Source organism: Astatotilapia calliptera, chromosome 20, assembly GCF_964374335.1.
Source record: "Astatotilapia calliptera chromosome 20, fAstCal68.1, whole genome shotgun sequence".
Lineage (NCBI taxonomy): Eukaryota > Metazoa > Chordata > Actinopteri > Cichliformes > Cichlidae > Astatotilapia > Astatotilapia calliptera.
Window position 1 is genome coordinate 5,388,453 of NC_137441.1, and position 19,224 is coordinate 5,407,676.

Sequence of the window (19,224 nt, forward strand, 5' to 3'; positions counted from 1 at the left end):
GACTGTCCAGTGTGGTTTAACATTTTTTAAAACAAAGTGCTTCTTTGTCTGAAACCACTCTGTTCACATTCTGACGTCTCTCAAATAGATCTCTACCTTTAAATGTAGATCTATGTGTCATAATGATTTAATCGGGCGCGGGGAACGCCCCTCACCGACTGTCAATTCAACTGTCTAGGGGCTTGTTGAAATCCATTATATTTAAATAGAACATTAAGTGCTTCTGCTGGGGTAGTACAATCAAAGCTTTGGGAGGAGGGGGCCGGGGTGAGGGGTGGGACAATAACATAATAATGCAATTTTTTTTCTTTTTTTGGAGGGTCGGGGGGAAATCTTGCATACTGTAGGGCTTAAGGTGCATAAATTCATAGGATCTCTTAGCACAGCTAAGTACTAGGCTATGCTACACTGGGCAAAGTAAGATATCACACTAATGCCGTGGTGGTGCAGAAGTGCTTCAGTGACTGATTAACCAATCAAATCAATCAATCAAAGAATAAAACGAAACAAAAAATAACGGGGTTTGATGCGAGTGCTACCGCTGCATGTTTAGCAGCGCTGCCCGCCGACCTGGTTGCAGAATGGAGTTTGGCAAGGGTCGCTGCACAGAAGAGTCAGACTCTGAACATCTCTGACCTCTCGTGAGTTGGCTATGGCAACAAACCACATCAACATACTACGACTGCCTGTCACCGTTGCTGCATGCTTAACGTTTGTGTGCAGAGTCGAACAACGGGACGACTGAAAAAACTAAATAATCAAACTGTACAAACAGCCCTAATAAACGGGGGCGGGATTGATTAAAGATGTGGCGGTGATGGGGCGGGGTTTTAAGCTTATTTCACTCTGAGTGCGGATAGGGGAGGATTTTTTTCTTTTGACAGGTGGGGCGCTTACGGACTCATGGAAAAACGTCTCTTTAGAAACAATGTAAAACCATATGAGAAAACTTATAGGGGGGAGGGGGGAACGGCTAACTGGTTTAGCTAATCACACGTCGCAGCAGAGGAGGCGAGGACGGGCCTCCCGTCGCCTCCTGCGCCGTGTGATGATGTGCACAGCTAGCAGACAGGGCTACAAAAACAGGGAAAGGCAGTCGAACACAGATAACTCTCTTAGAGCAGCACATCCTGATAAGGATGCCATCACTCCTCCTTCTGTAGTGCTCCGTCTGACGGGCAGTCGTCAAGGCAACAGGGGGCCTCCACTTCCACCCCCTCTGATTGGTTGTCTCTGCTGGCTAAGGCACACGGGGTTGGCTGGGCCAGGGGAGTCAGCTCCAAGGGCTGGCCGATGGCGGAGGCTGCTGAGCTGCCATTCAGCTGCTGAGAGGCAACCTCTGGCGTGGAGCCCACCTCCTCGGAGGGCTTTGGGGGACTGCTGGATGGGGGGGACGACGTCTGGGGAAGGAGAGACAGAAATGTTGGAGTGCAACAAAGTTGACGTCCACGCCTGATTTCAGTGTTCACCTGAGAGTACAGAGGCTTGTCTGGGTTTGTCTGCTGTCACACCTGTGTTCTGTTGGCAGTTGTCTTCTTCCCTCCCCTTAGTTTTGCTGGAGTCTCTTTACCCCTCCTGTGGTGCACAAAGAGAAAGGCTTTTTAAAAAAAGTCTCCACTGGGTTAACATTACAGTTCTTTTAGGTCGGCTCCAATGCATGAAGTGGCTAGTATAACCTTTAGGCCTTTGACTAGAGATGAACTAACTGGCTGGTGACCAGAGCAGCTGATCAGCCTCAAATATATCCAGTTCTGTAGCTTTATATTCAGTCTTTTTAGAATGATTTTACATAATGTAAACAGGAGGGAGGGAAAAATACTACACACTAGTTTAAAAGCAGGAAAACACAGGAAACGGTCAAAACACAACTCAATATTCAGGATTAAACTAAATTAGGGCTGCCACAAACGATTATTTTGATAGTCGACTAGTCACCGATTATTTTTGCGATTAGCCGACTAATCAGATCATCATCCATTGGACGTACAACTTATTGCACCAGCAGCATCTGCTCTTATATAACTATCATTAGCTTACAGCTTTAAGTGTTTAAGGTGCTAACTAAAAATAAAGACAAGATGATAGTTTATTACATTTTAATGAAATCTGCAGATTGTTTCGGTGAGGTTTAATAAACTCCTTGCTATCTAAAATATAACAGGACACCGGAGTAAATTCTCGAGCATCTCACACTTCTGATAATCAGCCGTCTGCTTGACGTTTATTCAGCTGTGTAAAAACTTTAATCTCAGCCAAACCGATTTACTCAGGAATAAATAAAATACAAAAAAAAAGCCAAACAATAACATTTTTAATTTATCTAAGTGACTCATATATTTAACATGAGCAGCGAAAGACAGTGGTGGGTTTGAAAACGATTTGCCGGGAGTCCGGTGTTCTCACGGCGCTAGTGACCTAGCCCCCGGCTAGCTATCGAGCTAGTGGGTAACAGACGCCTCCGAAAACGTCGGAGCGCTTTTGAAAATATGTGGTGTCCTGATAAACTGAGCAGATATTTGAGGTTTACACAGCTACATTCTCGCCTGAAAATATGCTAAACATTTATTTTGTGACCCAGAAAGAATAGTAAGAGTAATATTAAAACTAACTAGCTGCCGCCATTGTTGGAAACTGAGCAGGGCTGCGCTATGAATTCTGGGATACAGCTTCTTCTTCTTCGGGGTTTAACGGCAGCTGGCATCCTTGTACATGCAGTGCTGCCATCTTCTGTTTCAGTCCGTTATTACACTCTTAAATCCTACTACTCATTCCTGCGTCTTTTGGGATCTTACAAAGCTTCAAACGAGGCGTCGACTATTAAATCAGTCGTCGACGATTTTGATAGTCGACGTAATCGTGACTAGTCGACTAATCGTGGTAGCCCTAAACTAAATGCTGTTCTACTTATCATGTAGTTGAAAGAATAACCAACTCATATTGCGCATTTGGGATGGTGACTTCACGGCGGTCATCTTTTGTACAGGCTATGATCGACACAGGATTTGTTTCATTAAGTAGTGATCTCTTTTTTACAACTGTCTGTCCTTGAAGTCCGAACAGTAAGAGCTGACTTTACAAACTTGATCCAAGAAAGAGGCGGTCGATGGTTTTCAGAGGCTGAAGAAGACTCGTCACTATAAGAAAGATGAATTTTGAGAAGAATTTGTTTCCCTGTCAATGTAGATTTTTACTACTTTGATATATTAATTAGATACCAGAGCTGTTAATAAACGGAAAGAAGCCCAGAGACTATGGCTCAAACGACATCATGACTTTTTAAACTCAAGCCGCTTATTCAAACCCTGCAATGTGTTTATTTTACTTGAAAAAAAATTATAGCAGAACTCACCCTTTCCCGGCTCCCACTGACACCACCTGCATGTTCAAGCCCCCTCTCCCACGGACTGGTTTGTTGCCAGCCCACTGACCAACCACCATGCCAGCGATCTCCAGTTTCCCTCCCTGAGGGGGGATGGACTGAATGCCTGAAAGAAAAGATTGCAAAGTCACTACACACCAACTCCCTGTGTTCCTGTTTATATTCCATATTATCTTAATAGGACATAAACTGCGTATTTATCTATATTCTACCATGTTTTGTCACCTAGTAGATAACCAAGCACACAGTTTTATACCAACAAGAAACTGTACAACATTAGTCTGGAGTCAGAAACATTTTCTTGTATCAATTAAATGTAACTGCATTACATACAAGACAACTTTCTGTTCAATCTGTAAAAGGAAATCTATTCTGCTTCATACTGAGGTCAGTGTATATTCAACGACTACTTGAGTCGTACAAATCTCAGTTTTCAGACTGCTCCAAATGCTCAAGAAGTATTTTCCTGCTTTGTAACTCACAGAGTGGATATTTATAATATGGTCATCTCAGAGCTCAAATGTTTTGTTTGCAACAAACAATCAGAAAAAAGTTGCTTAAAAGAAGTTGGAAAGGAGCTCAAACTACTTGTTTCAAACAGTGGATGAACTGTGGCATACCTGGGAAGCCTCGGGGTCTGTGCTGGGCTGGGTGGTGTGGATGATGTGGGTGATGCGGGGGCATGCCGCCCATGGGACGGGGTGGGTAGAGAGGAGGCATGGGGTAGAAAGGGGGCATCATGGCAGGGGGAAGGAAGGCAGGAGGTGGAAGAGGTGGTGGTGGAGGAGGAGGGCGAGACAGGTTAATGCCCTCGAGGATCGCCTGGCGCATCTTCTCGACCTTGGACACCAGCTCTTCCTGCAGAGAAGAAAGAATTACGGCTGTTAATACGCGACAGATACAGAGTAGATCCCACTTTCTCTTTAACTGTCACTTTTATTATCCATAAAACTGGAGTGGGCATATTGATGTATGGAAAAATAATAATAAAAATAAGTGTTTCTCTCTGATGGCGACTCAGTGCTACGTTTTTCCTCCCACGCCAATAGTGTAACTCCATACATATAGATATCTATTAACTTATCTTCCTCCAATCTCTTATGTATGCACCTATGTGGGTCAGGACGTAGTTAGTTGTACTCTCACAGTTCTGGATGTAGCATGCACCACACTCATTAACCCCCCCAAATCTATCCTGCTTATTTTAACTTGTCCTGTTTCTGAGGCTGCATGTCTGCATTCTGTCTTATTGAAGTTCTATTTTTGCAAAAAGTTAAATATAAATATATTCTTGCCATACGGTAAGTCACTTTATTACAAAGGTTTAATAACATATGAAACACAGCACAAGCCCATTTTAGTCCATGTGACACCGTCACAATGATTTCAAACACAATTTTTATTCATTTTCAATCTGCTGTCATTTCAGCTGTGAGGATGAATAAAGCTTTTTTCTGAAGCTCTTTATCACAGGTCTGTGTGCTTCCTCCTGTACTCATTTTTCATTCTGTTCTTTTAATGTCTACTTTAAAATTTGGCCATGGGATAACAGCTGGAAACTTTGTTAACACACACATTCAGAGACATGGTGACTCATTTGCACTTCTCCTGATAAAGTGAACTGAGCAGCCAGCCTCCACCACGGTCACTGATTAGGGCTTCAACCAAAAAACACAAAACAAGTCTTTAATTCCTTCAATAATTCAGTTTTGTATTTGTGTTAATTCTTATAGTACTTTCTATTTTTTTTATTAATTTAGCTGTTTAGCATGATGAAACATCGCTGCCCTAGCAAGCTAGCAACAGAAATATAAAGTTAAACTGATCAGTGATATTCTATTAATGTAAATTTACAGTACCCTACAGGAACTAATGCGTTAATAAGGCAAGTTTTGTATCACGGCTGGGTAAGCTGATACTGTGTGTTTATTTTGGGGGTTTTAAAGGCTTCGTTTGACTGGAACAGCACAGGAACACTGGAATGGACCTGAGCTCAGAGCGCTGCGGTAAGCATCAGGCCCATGGGCTGCCAGATGAGCTCCTATATGAAGTACACCAAGGCTCTTAAATAAAGCCGATATTTGCACGACCACAGTCATTAAAATGGTCTCAATTTTGACTTGTCTCAATGTCTTATTTGTTTCTATCCCAATGAAGGTCGCCAAGAAAATTTGTGGTTTATATTTTTTTGAATGTTTTTTTGGTGCTTTTAGGTCAAAGGCAGTGTAGAGCAGATGGCCTGAGGGTGGAGTTGATCGACCATCCCAGTACATGCAGCGTGCTCCAATCATTTACAATTGTTACGTTTTTGTGTTATTGTTGGGGGGGGGAAAAGGACAATTACAATATGTAACAAATTTAAAAAAATATATTTAGAAGGCAGCTGACTTAATCTTTTTTTGACTCCTAGTTTTTCTTGTCCAACATCCCATTTTATTCACCTCTGCGCACTCCCATTTTCTATAGTTATTGGTTTGTGCCATGTATTTATTTCAAACAGCTGTTAGCTTGTGTTTTTATAAGCTGTATTGGTGTGTCCAACTTAAATGGGCAGAGTAACCGTAAATCATTTTGAATCAATATTACACTTCAAGTCTTAAAACAAAAGAAGATATGAACTTCCCCATCCTGCGCTTTAAAATAACCTTTACAAATTTCTTAAATTGTGGGGGAAGGTGGAAAAAGTCCATTTTAAAAGCCATTTACACACAGAGCTGTATGATGACTGGACTATAATTCACCCTCCGACAGGGATTTTGGGACATGAAAGACAAACGATGGTCACACTCAGCCCTGCGATGCTCTGCTTCGTACCTGCCCCTCACACATGTCCAGCAGGGCGGCTCGGTCGCGGGCGGCTCGGGCCAGTTTGCTCTGGAACAGTTTGCCGTCGAAGAAGCCCCAGGGGCAGCAGTGTTCCCACGGCAACGGCTGACCGCAGACATCATTGATAAACAGCGCCGTATCGACGCCGGCCATAAAGAGAGCAGCCAGCTGCACGCCGCGAGCATCCACCTTCTCCACCTGACAGCCAACACACAGATGAAAAATGACAGCATTTAAGAGGTGGGAACAGAAACGAGAGCAGAGAGGTGACGGCGCTGAAGAGCTGCGAGGTCTCTGCGACACGTGAGCGTGCACTCTTCTCAGAGACTTTAGCTTATCGGGGATTTTACTGACTCTACAGAGTTTCATAAAGGCGCCTACACACTGCGCTCTCTGGAGGTTCACTGCCACCCACATCACAGCTGATGCATGTATCATGATAATCAATACCTACTCAGGGCCAAGAAGCACATCGCCACTATTCATTTTCACGCTACTTCCTCCTTGGCTCGGTCGATGATACATCATTCAAACAAAGCTTCTGTTAAAACTGAACTAAATTTTCCTTCCACAGTTGAATCTTAACTTTTTTCGAGGTTTTTTTACCGCCACCTTTTCTGTTTGGGTTTATTTTGCTGTTTTCACATTTAATGGTGCATGATTGTGCATTTTGGCTTCTTGTGGATCTCCTGTTTTTTTATAACCTGCTTCACATAGTACAGCCAGGATTTCAAAAGAAAATTTGAAAAACGTGGAAATGACTTCACTGAGTGAGTTCTGATTTTTTTTGTAGTTTTCTGGAATTAACTTCTGGAGTTGTGACACATATCCTTAAGGAGAAACACGGAGCATGTCGAGGATGCATCAACCATGACCGTGGCATGAAAACCTACGCAAAAGCGGGAGTGTTTGCAGTCAGCTGGCAGTTTGGGTACGTCGCGTCCACCTGCAATGAGCTCCTTCGCCGATGGAAGCGGAGTATAAAGTATGTGATACAACCAGTCTGTGGGATACTCTTGATTCGTTGGTCTGAGCCAGCCGTGGAGAAAGGCGAAGTTATAACAAAAAGAGCGGAAGTGAAAACGAGTGTCCATTAGAGCCGCAGCCTGTTCTTTTCATGCTGTATTTTTCATTTTTGGTGGGATTTTTTTTTTTTTTTGCAGTTCACCTATTTCTAGTGAACTCTGCCGTCACTCCCTCCCTTATTTCAGTCCACTTGTCAACCGGTAAGCATTCAGCAAACGCATTCCCCATCCAATTCCAGCGACATGGAGTCGGCATCTGAGGTGTGTGAAAACCCATCTCCACTCACCATTCAAATGGAAACATATGAGAAGACAATAAATTACACTTTAACATGCCATTACATTCTTCCCTTATTAACCAAACTGCCTCAGAGGGAAAGGATGTTTTATTTTTCAGCACTTCAGTTTTCTCAAACAGCACCAAGACATATAATTTACACCACAAAGCAAGAAAAATAAGTGCAGGAACAACTCTTATTAATGATTATTCCCTGAAAGGAGGGGACTCTCACCTTCAGCTCCTGTAGCTGGTCAGGCTCATAGAGCTGGCTGGAAACAGCTTGGGCCAGGAAGGCATCGAGCTCATGTCTCTGGAGGATCCTTCCTCCAGGCCACTGCATCATATACCTGAAAGAACAATAATTAATTCAAACAGTGCCCTGGAAGTTTTCAGTTTTAATAAGCAACAACAGAAGCAGAAACTGTAGTTTTCTTTCATTCTTCAGGGAATATGACATAACAGTTCTCAGAGACACACACTTATATTTAAATCAAAAGGATGACTCGAGTGCAGATTTCGATGAAAAAAAGAACAATAAAAAAAGATTAACTTCAGCATCACTCTTACACTCTTCTTACATGACTGGAGTGGAAAATCTTTAAATCAGTTTTTATTGCTTATTGTATGAACGAAAATTATTTCTTGCAACACAAATTGTGACAAACAAAAGCAATTATATTTATTTTAGGGGATATCGAACAGTCGAACGCTGATGTGCTTTTTCAACATGTACGCAATGAGGAAGTGAAACTGGGAGTCTTGGGCTAACACACGCAGCATTAACCTGCATGTTTCTGAGGAAACCGGAGCTCCCAGGCAAAAGCCAGAACAAGCCCAGAGACATCCTGCACCATTACATAAATCAATCCTAGGCAAGGCATACATTCAGTGCCAGTAAGCTGTTCCAGTTCATGTCTGAAATGCAAAAGTGAATTTTCATCTCGTTATTTGTTAATTTCTCAAGTGTGCCTGTTGTAAATGTTCCTTCCTGCTGTCACTTTGTCTGCATCAACAAGGCTGAAGCTTCCCTTCATGTTTCACTCGTGAAAAACAAAGCAGCAACTATTACCTCTCTGATGAATTAAAACGTAGTTACATTTAACTGTAAAGCATATAAATACCCACACAAATCAAAAATAATCAGCACGTTGTTTAGTTTGTCTCCAGAAAAAGAAAGCAGGGCAATCTTGTGTAGGATTTATGCTGCAAAGGCTGAGTTACTGGCTCCATTGTATGAACAGACATGTCATTTTCTGTCAACCTACTGATGAGCCTTTTTCACAGAAGACATCCTGACATGTCACAGTAAGAAAAGCACTGCTATAAATAATAACGCGACTGTTGAACTGCAATTAGAGTCCTGGTGTTGGGAGTGCTGGCTCACTACAGCGCTGATGGGGTTTAATGGGAGAGCAGACAAAGTTTTTGTTAATGGTATTACACGTGTCTTTCCTGCTGTAGTTAGTGGAAATGTCGGTCTTTTTAATTTGTAACTATTTGTTATAATCTACTTTAATAACAAGCAGACAGGAGGATACTTCTAAGGCTGTAATCCATGTCTCCAGCTGGTTTATCAACAAGTGAAACCAGATTCAAGCAGTGTGTATTTATTTTATTCTTGTAACGCGTGACCCTGAGCAAAGGTTGCTCTGACCTGAGTTTTTGGGCAGAATTGCTCCGTAAATACAGCCACGAATGAGGACTGAGAGGAGACAGGAGATCGGCAATAAGAGAACATGACAAGAACAAGACACGTGCTGGAGCGCCACAGTTCACGGCCTTGTTTGCAGAAGACATTCTGGCTTTAACAGGTATAATTATGACATCGAACTGAGTGACATTTATCGTTGTGAGCTTCCTGTTCTGTGGTAGCCTGTATGCTGACTCACTGTTTGACAGGAGCAGAGCCATCGTTATCATAACGGACATCACGTGTGACAAAACTACTACAAACAGTAAGGTGTCAGTTTAAACTGAGTAAATTTAGCATTTGATGAACTGGATAAACATAAATACTACAAACAAATATAAATGGCATATACCTGCTACTGCTCAAGTCTAGGATATTACTGTTATTACTGAACAATGGCCAAAAAGAGTAAATCTTAAGGAAACCAGTAGGGGTTTTTAAGCTTCAAGAGAAAGGTTTTCTTAAGACAGGGCTCTAGACTAACTTTTTGCCATGGGCGCACCGGTGAGAATGAAACAGAAAAACATGAAGGAGATTTTTCTGGCCTGGCTTTTTATAGCAGATAACCTTAAAAATATTCTGCAATATTCTGCAGTTTTGCATAATTTTAAAAAGTTTAAATTTCTTCAGTATTGAACAGCAGAAATTTGGCTTTCTTGTCCGAGGTCATTTAAGTGAAAAAAAAAAAAAGAAAAGAAAAAGACAGCAGCCGACAGCGCTGTAAACAACGGTAGACTGGTGGGTAATAAGCGAATGAATAATGCAGAAAACAGATTTGAGACGGGAAACTGTTCTTGAAGTACAGAGAGAGAGAGAGAGAGAGAGAGCTAGCTGTGCATGAAGTGTGATTTTTATCGTGGTGGAAGCAAAACAGCAAAAGTCAGAGGGAATTCATGACGACATTTATCAAATGTGAAGCGCAGTTTGCTGCTTCTTTTGCTACTGGCTCGGTGAATTTTGGTTGGAGAGAGACAAAACCTGCAGCTCAGAATCAGCGCAAAAAGACGTAAACACAGAGCGGACCCGACGCATCAGATTCGCTGAGCTCCGACAGCGTTTCCATGTACGGACCATCGGGTGAGAAAGCCGAGAAAGACAAAGCTGATTCTGATGAGTCGGGTACGCTCTGTGTTTACGTCTTCGTGTGGAATCCGTGTACCTGCTCTCATTTGCTGTTTGGTGATTGTTAAATAGTTTTGTGAGCTTTAATCTGAGAATCAGTCCACACCTGGACTTTCAACTGGACCACAGCCAATCAGAGAGGTCCCGCCCCTGACCATCTCCGATTGGTTTAGTCCACAATTTTATTTTTATTTTTTTTAGTCGCACCACTGAAAAATTTGGTTCGCAAGAGTTAAGTCTTGCAAAATGTGTTTTATGTATCACCATTATCACTAAACAATAGTGCCTCTGGGAAAATTCAGGAGAAAAATGTAAATACTTTGAATTACCTATGACATCAGCCTAAAAAACTGTTTCATTGTAACAAAGGCAGAAGTAACATTGGATCAATTCTCAAGCAGGGAGAGGAAAAAATAAAAAATAAAGACACAAGGTCTGTTTTTCTTTTCTTTTTTTTAACTATTTGACCAGATTCCTTGACATGTTTTAAAGTAACTACCTACAGGAATTGTCAAGATGCCTGCTGAGTGCCAAAACTTGCTTCTGAAAGGATTGGCTGTTTGGTTATACCCAATTATGCACATATTTTGCTCTGTCACCTTTATACAGGGCAGTATTTGCAACAGAAAACATATTTGGATATCCCACCCTCCAAAAAACCCTATTTGCCAAATTTAGATTTGCACCCAGCAAAGCGTTTTAAAATCCCTATAACTGATGATACCTGAGCACGCAGCACATGAGCAGCAGATGCTGTGGGACCTGTGCTGGGTTGAGGAGGGCTGGGCAGTCAGAGCGTAGGCAGGCCAGGAAGGCCCTGGTTCTCCTGGAGCGGTCCTCGCTGGCACGACCTAACCAGAGCCGCCGGAGGTTGGGGCAGGTCCACTCACGGAAACACAAGGCGGGAACCAGCTCTGGTGTTAGGGCCGACTTGGCCTTACCGCTGCTCCACTCTTTGATAATCACTGGAGGAACTGCAACACAGAAACAAATGTTGGAATAATAAGATACATACGGTGGCGTTGCTTATGATGCAGATGCCTCAGTTTTGGAGATTTCCGAAGCTGCTAAAGATGAGAGCATGTAGAGGTTTGAGCTGTTTCACACATAGAGATTCTGCCAGTGCTGTGAAATTGGAATATTTAGTGAAGAGACCTTGAGCTGTAACGACCAGCTGGGTACACAACTTCTGCCTTTGTTTGCCACACATGACAGTCGAGTGAATCTTTTGTAAAACAAAAATTCGAGGATGTCCAACATGTCACTGCAGTCATCATTATTTAATGTTTACAAGCCTGAAGGCTCGTCTGACCTATAATGACAATAAACAACAACTTTAAGTCAGTTAATGTATCTCGAACATCTATGGCTGCCTGAGCCATACCGACTCAAATCAGGTAATGGCAGCATACGTACAAGCCTGATTGGCATACTGACCCAGGTAACAGCAATGTATGAGGAACAGGAGGTTTTAAGCCTGTATATTCCTTGACTTTAACAGTACATCTCCCTACAACACAGGTGTCGAACTCCAGGCCTCGAGGGCCGGTGTTCTGCAGGTTTTAGATGTGTCCTTGATCCAACACAGCTGATTTAAACGGCTAAATTTCCTCCTCAACATGTCTTGAAGTTCTCCAGAAGCCTGGTAATGAACAAATCATTTCATTCAGGTGTGTTGACCCACGGTGATATCTAAAACCTGCAGGACACCGGCCCTCGAGGCCTGGAGTTCGACACCCCTGCCCTACAATGTAATATTAAGTAGTTTCTCAATATGAAATCAAAATGACTTCTGGATGAAAAAGCCCAGGAGCAGATGAAAAACTTCAAATAAGCATCTAGCCAGCTTTCTGACAATTCAGCAAATATACAGCAAATATACCTTTTAGTCAAGAGAACAGAGAAAGGAGAGAAAGGGAAACAAGCACAACTATAGCTAGCAAGATTTTAAACGACAGGTGGCCTAGTAAGAGGCCAACATGAAAAATGTACCAAGTAAGAGTAAGGTTTGGGAGGCTACATGATACTGACTGAAAGTGTAATAAAAATTGAGTATCTGTAGTCTGTAAAGTCTGTAATCTGTCTCAGCTGATGCAAGCTTTAGATGAGAGGCCTATTTAAAGTGAACCAATGTGGCTTCAACACACTTTTTATTCTTGAACTCTAGTAGAGCAGCATGACTTTGTTCTAGCAGTATCCAGTTCACAGCATGCTTGAGCCTTGGTGGTTCACGGGTTCTTCCTGAGCATCCTAACCAACTTCCTCTCATCTGAGGGTGACTGTTCGAGACTTCCTCCAAACATTAGAAAAGTGGAAATACATTCAAGTAACTTCTACTTGCATAGAATTGTTTGAACTAATGATCTTGGAATCTGTAGTTATTTAGAAATGGCTCCAAGAGGCCGTCCCAGCTTGTATAAATCAATATGCACTTCTCCTCCTTAGACCTGCTTTTTAAAGTCATTAAAGATGCATGCCGTACAATCGTTCCAGCTTTGATAAAGAACAGTTCGAAGAAATCATTAAAAGCCCCAACTATGATGACATTCATGCCATAATTCATTCATTCAACTGTAGTTACACTGAGGTTAACTGGTCTCTCAAATGAAAATATTTCAAAGAAAATTGCAGTGTAAAGTGTTTATCCAATCACAATGCCTGTTATTCCATATTGCACTCAGGTATCTAAGTCCATCCCAGACCAAGACCTACCTTCCAGGGGAGCCCTCTTGCGGAGAGCGAGCCTCTCCAGGCGGCGGTGTGTTTCAGCCAGGCTGAAGAGGACGCCGTAGGCATACTGTCTGGCAGCACGGAACAGCAGCGAGGCAGGAGGCAGCTCAGAGTTACACTCATCCTCTATACACACTGGCATCTTCATCTCTCCCTGAGGGATGCAGGGGCATAAGGAATAGTTGAGGACAAAATGAATAAGAGAGCAGGATCGAGAGCTCTAAAGAGTCTCATACGCTCTCTCTTAACAAGACAATATCATTTAGACATGGACAAATGCATAGATACGGCTTTTGAATGAAAACAATAACTATTTAACAGTCTTCTGCAGAGTGGTGCCAGCCTAAGAAGGTGTTTTCAAATTTGTTTATGTTGAGTCTTTCAGTCAGCCTTGAATGTATTTCGTTAGTCCAGTTTAACCTGCAGGAGTATCTGAACACTTCCGTAATGCATTTTTCTATGATCAGCAACAGTTTAATAACCTGAAAAACATGTATGATAGATTAAAACTACACGCTTAGGTTTCATTGTTGCGGTACACCACATTTTACTACAAAACAATTCATTTAAAATTTCAGAAAACCCTTCTTGCTTTTTGGGGTTTTTTTTAAGGAAAATGACATGGGATCGTAGAATATAAATGGCTGGGATGAGGATTAGCACCTACAACATCGAGGCCATACTTCTCAGCCACAAAAGTGTAGCATGCCAGCTGGAAGTTGGAAATTAATTTCTTCGTCAAGTTGTAGCATTGCAGTAACACGGGGATACCGCGGATCGGGGGATAGACAGACGGATTGGTGCAGCATCTGCAGTGTTGCGGATGTTGTACCGGACTGTTGTGGTAAAAAGACAGAGTATAAAACTAAGGCTGTCGTTTCACTGCTCAACATACGTTTCTGCCCTCACCTGTGGACACAAAGTTTAGGTACTAACTGAAAGAATGAGCTCATGGATACAAGGGGCATAAATGAGACTCCTCCAAAGGGTTGTCTGTGCTGTCTGTGGGCTGAAGCTCCTTTTATCTGACAGGAATGCCTCCTGGCCGCCCTCTTGGTGAGGTGACCCTGGAGCAGACCTAAGACTTGGTGGAGAGATAACGTCTCTTGGCTGGCTTGGGAAAAACGCAGTGTTCTCTCAGAGAAGCTGATGGAGGTGGTTGGAAAGACGGCGGTCTCGGCATCTCTGCTGAGCCTACTTTCCTGCATGTATCCAGGGTTGGTACACATGGCTGAACTTTGATGGATAGATAGGTAGGTGTATGTAAGCATACGATGGCCATTTTTCAGCAACCATAACTTCAGTGTTCAAAAGACACACTGCGCACCTAAGACATACCTATGAGGTTAAAAGAACTTTTTTCCCTCATAACATTTTTCAAACTTATATTAGTACAAAAAAACTTTTCTGCTGATTAAAAATTTCGTTAGTTGAGTGTGTGGCTCATGAGTCTCTGTGGGTTTGATTACAATCTCTAAACTTCAAACTTTCAGAAACCTGAAAGTGTTTTTGTTCCAGGAAATGAAGGGTATTCATGTGACACAGTGTTTCATACAGGGGTGTGCACTACTCTCTTCACAAAATAACACCAAAAGGCTCCAACCAGAGAAAGAAGTCAGAAATCCCAGCACAAATCTGAGCAAAACACCAGTACACAAAGGGGGTTTTCCTGCATAGAAGCACTTTTTGACAACCCGCAGAGACTTTTTAAAGAATTGTAATAAAGTGCCAGAAATATAATGTTTATAAATAGATTTCTGCAACATAACACAGCAAAGGTATGGCGTTGTCTTTACTGTACATGGCTTGTTCATGTTTAGTAAATGGCCTGTATTTGTATAGCGCTTTACTAGTCCCTAAGGACCCCAAAGCGCTTTACACATCCAGTCATCCACCCATTCACGCACTGGTGATGGCAGCTACATTGTAGCCACAGCCACCCTGAGGCCCACTGACATATGCATAATCAACCAACAAAGGCTCATTGTAAGCCAGGAAAAACCTTAAGAAACAGGTGCCCTCACAGGTCCATTAATGGTAGTTTGTGTCAGGTTGTGAAGGCAGTAGTACACACAGCTGTAAAGTTTTTGGGCATTTGAAGACTAAAATCAAAACTACAAAGGACAGTCCTTCAGAAATCTAACCAACCCAATGATCTTCTCCAATGAGCAGATTTTCTGCTTTCTAGTTGTGCTGTTAACATTAAAACTCGTATTACATAACACAATGTCTGTGCTGGAGCAAAGGATTGATGGTCTCAGGTTCAAGTTTCCTCTCAAAAACAGATTTCGAAAAGGAAATTAAAACCTTAACGAACTGTTACTAAGAACTGTTTCACCTTGGTCAATATGTGGTAAATCTGGGGGTACATCAGCCCTCTTCTGTGTCTGTGTTCAGCTACACGAAGAACCTCAGCGCTGACCTAAAATTAAAAACAGAAACACGGTGACAGACTTTCCCCAGAAACACCCCACAACTGTGCTGTGAACTCTGGAGTTTGTGTCTGACCTGAGGCAGAGGGGGTGTGGTTATGTCCATGTGACTCCGCGTCGCCATAGATAACAGTGACGGAATGTTTGACCCGCTCCCGTTGCCTTGGGAACCGTCTCCAGAGCCGGAGCCCCCTCTTCCAGTGGGATCCTCCCACCGAGAGGACTTGTCTGTCAAATGGCTGAGGAGAGAGGGATTATGAGAATTTTAAAGTTATCCAGAAACTGGCATTCAGGGTCAACATGTGTGTATTGTGGCTAGTTGAGGTGTAACGATTAGATTGACAAGGACAAACCAATAGTTTAAAAGTTTAAAATAATGTTTAGAGTAATTTGACTAATAGCCACTTCTGACTATTGTCTCTGCATTTATCAGCACTGGATGTTACACCTGTCATCATTATGACATAGATGTTAAAATACAGAACAAACGGATGCTGTCTGCGACTTTTCAGTAGGTTTGCATGAACATTATTGGCCACCAAGAAAGCAGTGGAGGGTGAACCTGTATTAACAAGGTGTTAATAAGGTTTAAAAATATAACAGCACAACCATTAATATTCTAAAACTAATTATGGCTGTGTGGTTTTATTAAATAATTTCATTAATTTTTGTTATTTATTATATGACATTTTATATTCTACCTGCAACGGGTGTGTTAATGGTCGCTCATATCAAGGATCACCCCTGGTCACCGATCATTTTCACCAAGAAATCTCCCCACAGATGCATTAAATTATTAACAGACTCATAGTAAACTAAATCAGCCTCAATATAATATCATGTTGCATCTCCACATGTGAAAGAGACATTTCTGGATGTGCACTTTAACATTCATTGCTATGTGTGATCAATCAACCATCTTTAAAAGAGAAAACAGGAGGCCAATTCTGGCTGCTGGTTGAATTAATTTCACAGTGCACCTGATGAGACACTCATCTATCACGTTCTTCACTTAATTTTTCTCCCACCCCTTCCCGTGGCATGTGTGATTTTTGGTTTAAAAAACAAAACAAAAAACTCCACAGTGTGTGGAGGGCACAGGTGAGACACGCACACACAAGAACAAACTTCAGTTGTGTGTTTATTCATAAACTAACTAAATAAAAACAACAAAAACACACAGTTTTAGCAGTTCAAATATGTGTCCTCTCATGTTAACCGGCTACTTTAAAATTAGATCATTTGTAGTTGTGTGTCGACGTCTCCTCTAGAAGTGAGATATGGGCCCCACATTGCACATCATAGAGAAAGGGTGGATAGCACAACCATAATGTTTGCACATTCACCTCCTGTGCCAGCCTGCCATGGCTGCACTGGTATGAGTCATAGGTGATGTCACAGGGGAACAACCGGATGATGGAGCAAATCACCCAGCCCTACTACCTATTCCTAGTAGGAGTATGAATCACTGAAATCCTATATAAAAGCCTACTTATGAAAAAAAGGATTAGTAATTAAACATTAAATACTCCGACATCGTGTGAAACTGTAATTATTTTATATGTGGTGTCAGTGTCCACTACACGTCAGATTTATGAGCCATGGCTGCCTGGGCTTGCTCAGTCTTGTCTTGATGAACAAGTGCCCTAACAGGTTGGTATGACATGCATATGTCTTCATCCAGAAATGCAAAGCTCTTTGACTTTACTTTTCAGACACATGGTACCAGGGTTGTTTTATACTCCCGAGTAGGGCTGCCACAAACGATTATTTTGATAGTCGACTAGTCACCGATTAATTTTGCGATTAGTCGACTAATCAGATAATGCATCCATTGGACGTAAAACTTACAGCTTATTGCACCAGCATGCATCTGCTCTTATAGAACTATTATTAGCTTACAGCTTTAAGCATTTAAGGTATGTGCTAACTAAAAATAAAGACAAGATGATAGTTTATTAAATTTTAATGAAATTTGCAGATCCTTTCGGTGAAGTGTGATAAACTCAGCCATCTGATCCTTGCTATCTAAAATACAACAGGAGTAAATTCTCGAGCATCTCACACTTCTGATAATCAGTTGTGTCCTTGATGTTTATTCAGCTGTGTAAAAACTTTAATCTCAGCCAAACCGATTTACTCAGGAACAAATCAAACACTGAAAAAAGCCAAACAATAACATTTTTAAGTTATCTAAGTGACTTATATATCATGTTTAACCTGAGTAGCGAAAGACGGCGGTGGGTTTGAAAACGATTTGCCGGGAGTCCGGTGTTCTCACGGCTCTAGTGAGCCTAGCCCCCGGCTCGCTATCGAGCTGGTGGGTAACAGACGTCTCCGAAAACGTCGGAGCGCTTTTGAAAATATGTGGTGTCCTGATAAACTGAGCAGATATTTGAGGTTTACACAGCTACATTCTCGCCTGAAAATATGTTAAACGTTTATTTTGTGACCCAGAAAGAATAATATTAAAACTAACTAGCTGCCGCCATTGTTGGAAACTGAGCAGGGCTGCGCTATGAATTCTGGGATAGGTTGGACCACGAAGTATGCACCAGACCCATCCTTCAAATCTGAGGAAATGAAGGCCGCATTTGTCGGAGCCTTCGAATTTGGACAGTCTTTGTCGTGTCGCTGTAAACAGGAGGATGCGGTTCCTGAATTTGGACACAGCTACGATAGCGGACACTACGTCGTCTTCTTCGGGGTTTAACGGCAGCTGGCATCCTTGTACATGCAGTGCTGCCAACTTCTGTTTCAGTCCGTTATTACACTCTTAAATCCTACTACTTATTCTTGCATCTTTTTGGAACTTACAAAGCTTGAAACGGCGTGTCGACTATTAAATCAGTCGTCGACGATTTTGATAGTCGACGTAATCGTGACTAGTCGACTAATCGTGGCAGCTCTAGTCCCGTGTTAGGAACCCACAGAACCACTTCAAACTGTGCAAAAGGAACCTGACATGCTCGAAAAGTGTCTTACTTGGCGTTGCTGTCATTGGGTTCATCTCCATCCGACGATGAGGAAGGAGACGGAGAGGGGCCAGACAGAGGGCCGGTGTGATGATTGGGTAGTCGACTTCCCCCCTGAGTGGAATCATATGGAGCTGACCAGTCAGTGAAGCCCATCTTGCCCGTCAGTGAGTCATTGCAGTCTTGGGATGGTGGCTGTGGGGTCTGGAACAGAGGGGCGGAGCCAGGTCCATATGGAGCATTTTGATAGTGTGGCTTTAACCCCGGGACCTGGGGGGGAGGGAACTGGGAAAGGGGGGATAAAGAAGGAAAATTGGGTTGGTGGAGGAAGAAGCATGGGAAATTGAGTACAAAAGAGGAAGAGTAGGGAAGAGAAGACATCTCAGGGGTGGGAACTGATACTGTCCTATTTTATATCAGATCAAACTGGAAGCATATCATCAAGGCTGGTGGGAGGATACAAGACGGGAAGAAGTGCACCCTCCTCCATCAGTCACTAAACGAGCACATGCCTCAAAGGGATTTCAAAGAGCAAAGGGAAATAAAGCCTAATCCACTATTCTACATGTAGACTCATGTAGACAGAACACAATTACACATCAAAGAGACTTAAGGATTAGCGAGAAAAGGAATCTACCTGATTCTTTCCAGGCTGCATCGGTCCCATGTGACCAGGTGGTCCCCCAAATGGAGCAGGTCCAAACCCAGGTACTGTGCACAGCGAGAGAGAAAAAAAACAGGGATTAAAAACAAATAGACAAATGT

The 19,224-nt window shown here is 42.4% G+C and overlaps 1 protein-coding gene across 1 annotated transcript in view; it reads right to left on the bottom strand.

Annotated features, from left to right (window-relative positions):
• Positions 1-139: 139 nt before the first annotated feature.
• Positions 140-19,224, bottom strand: part of fam120c (family with sequence similarity 120 member C) — a 35,877-nt gene continuing 16,792 nt past the window's right edge. Inside the window, exons 6-17 of the mRNA XM_026153309.2 lie at positions 19,097-19,170; positions 18,470-18,744; positions 15,561-15,723; positions 15,391-15,474; positions 13,035-13,206; positions 11,047-11,296; positions 7,743-7,857; positions 6,194-6,403; positions 4,000-4,237; positions 3,350-3,485; positions 1,512-1,575; positions 140-1,400 (exon numbers count right to left, since the gene is read on the bottom strand). Of these exons, the coding sequence (XP_026009094.1) occupies positions 1,146-1,400; positions 1,512-1,575; positions 3,350-3,485; positions 4,000-4,237; positions 6,194-6,403; positions 7,743-7,857; positions 11,047-11,296; positions 13,035-13,206; positions 15,391-15,474; positions 15,561-15,723; positions 18,470-18,744; positions 19,097-19,170 (2,036 nt within the window). The 3' untranslated portion in view covers positions 140-1,145. The remainder of the gene's footprint in view (positions 1,401-1,511; positions 1,576-3,349; positions 3,486-3,999; positions 4,238-6,193; positions 6,404-7,742; positions 7,858-11,046; positions 11,297-13,034; positions 13,207-15,390; positions 15,475-15,560; positions 15,724-18,469; positions 18,745-19,096; positions 19,171-19,224) is intronic.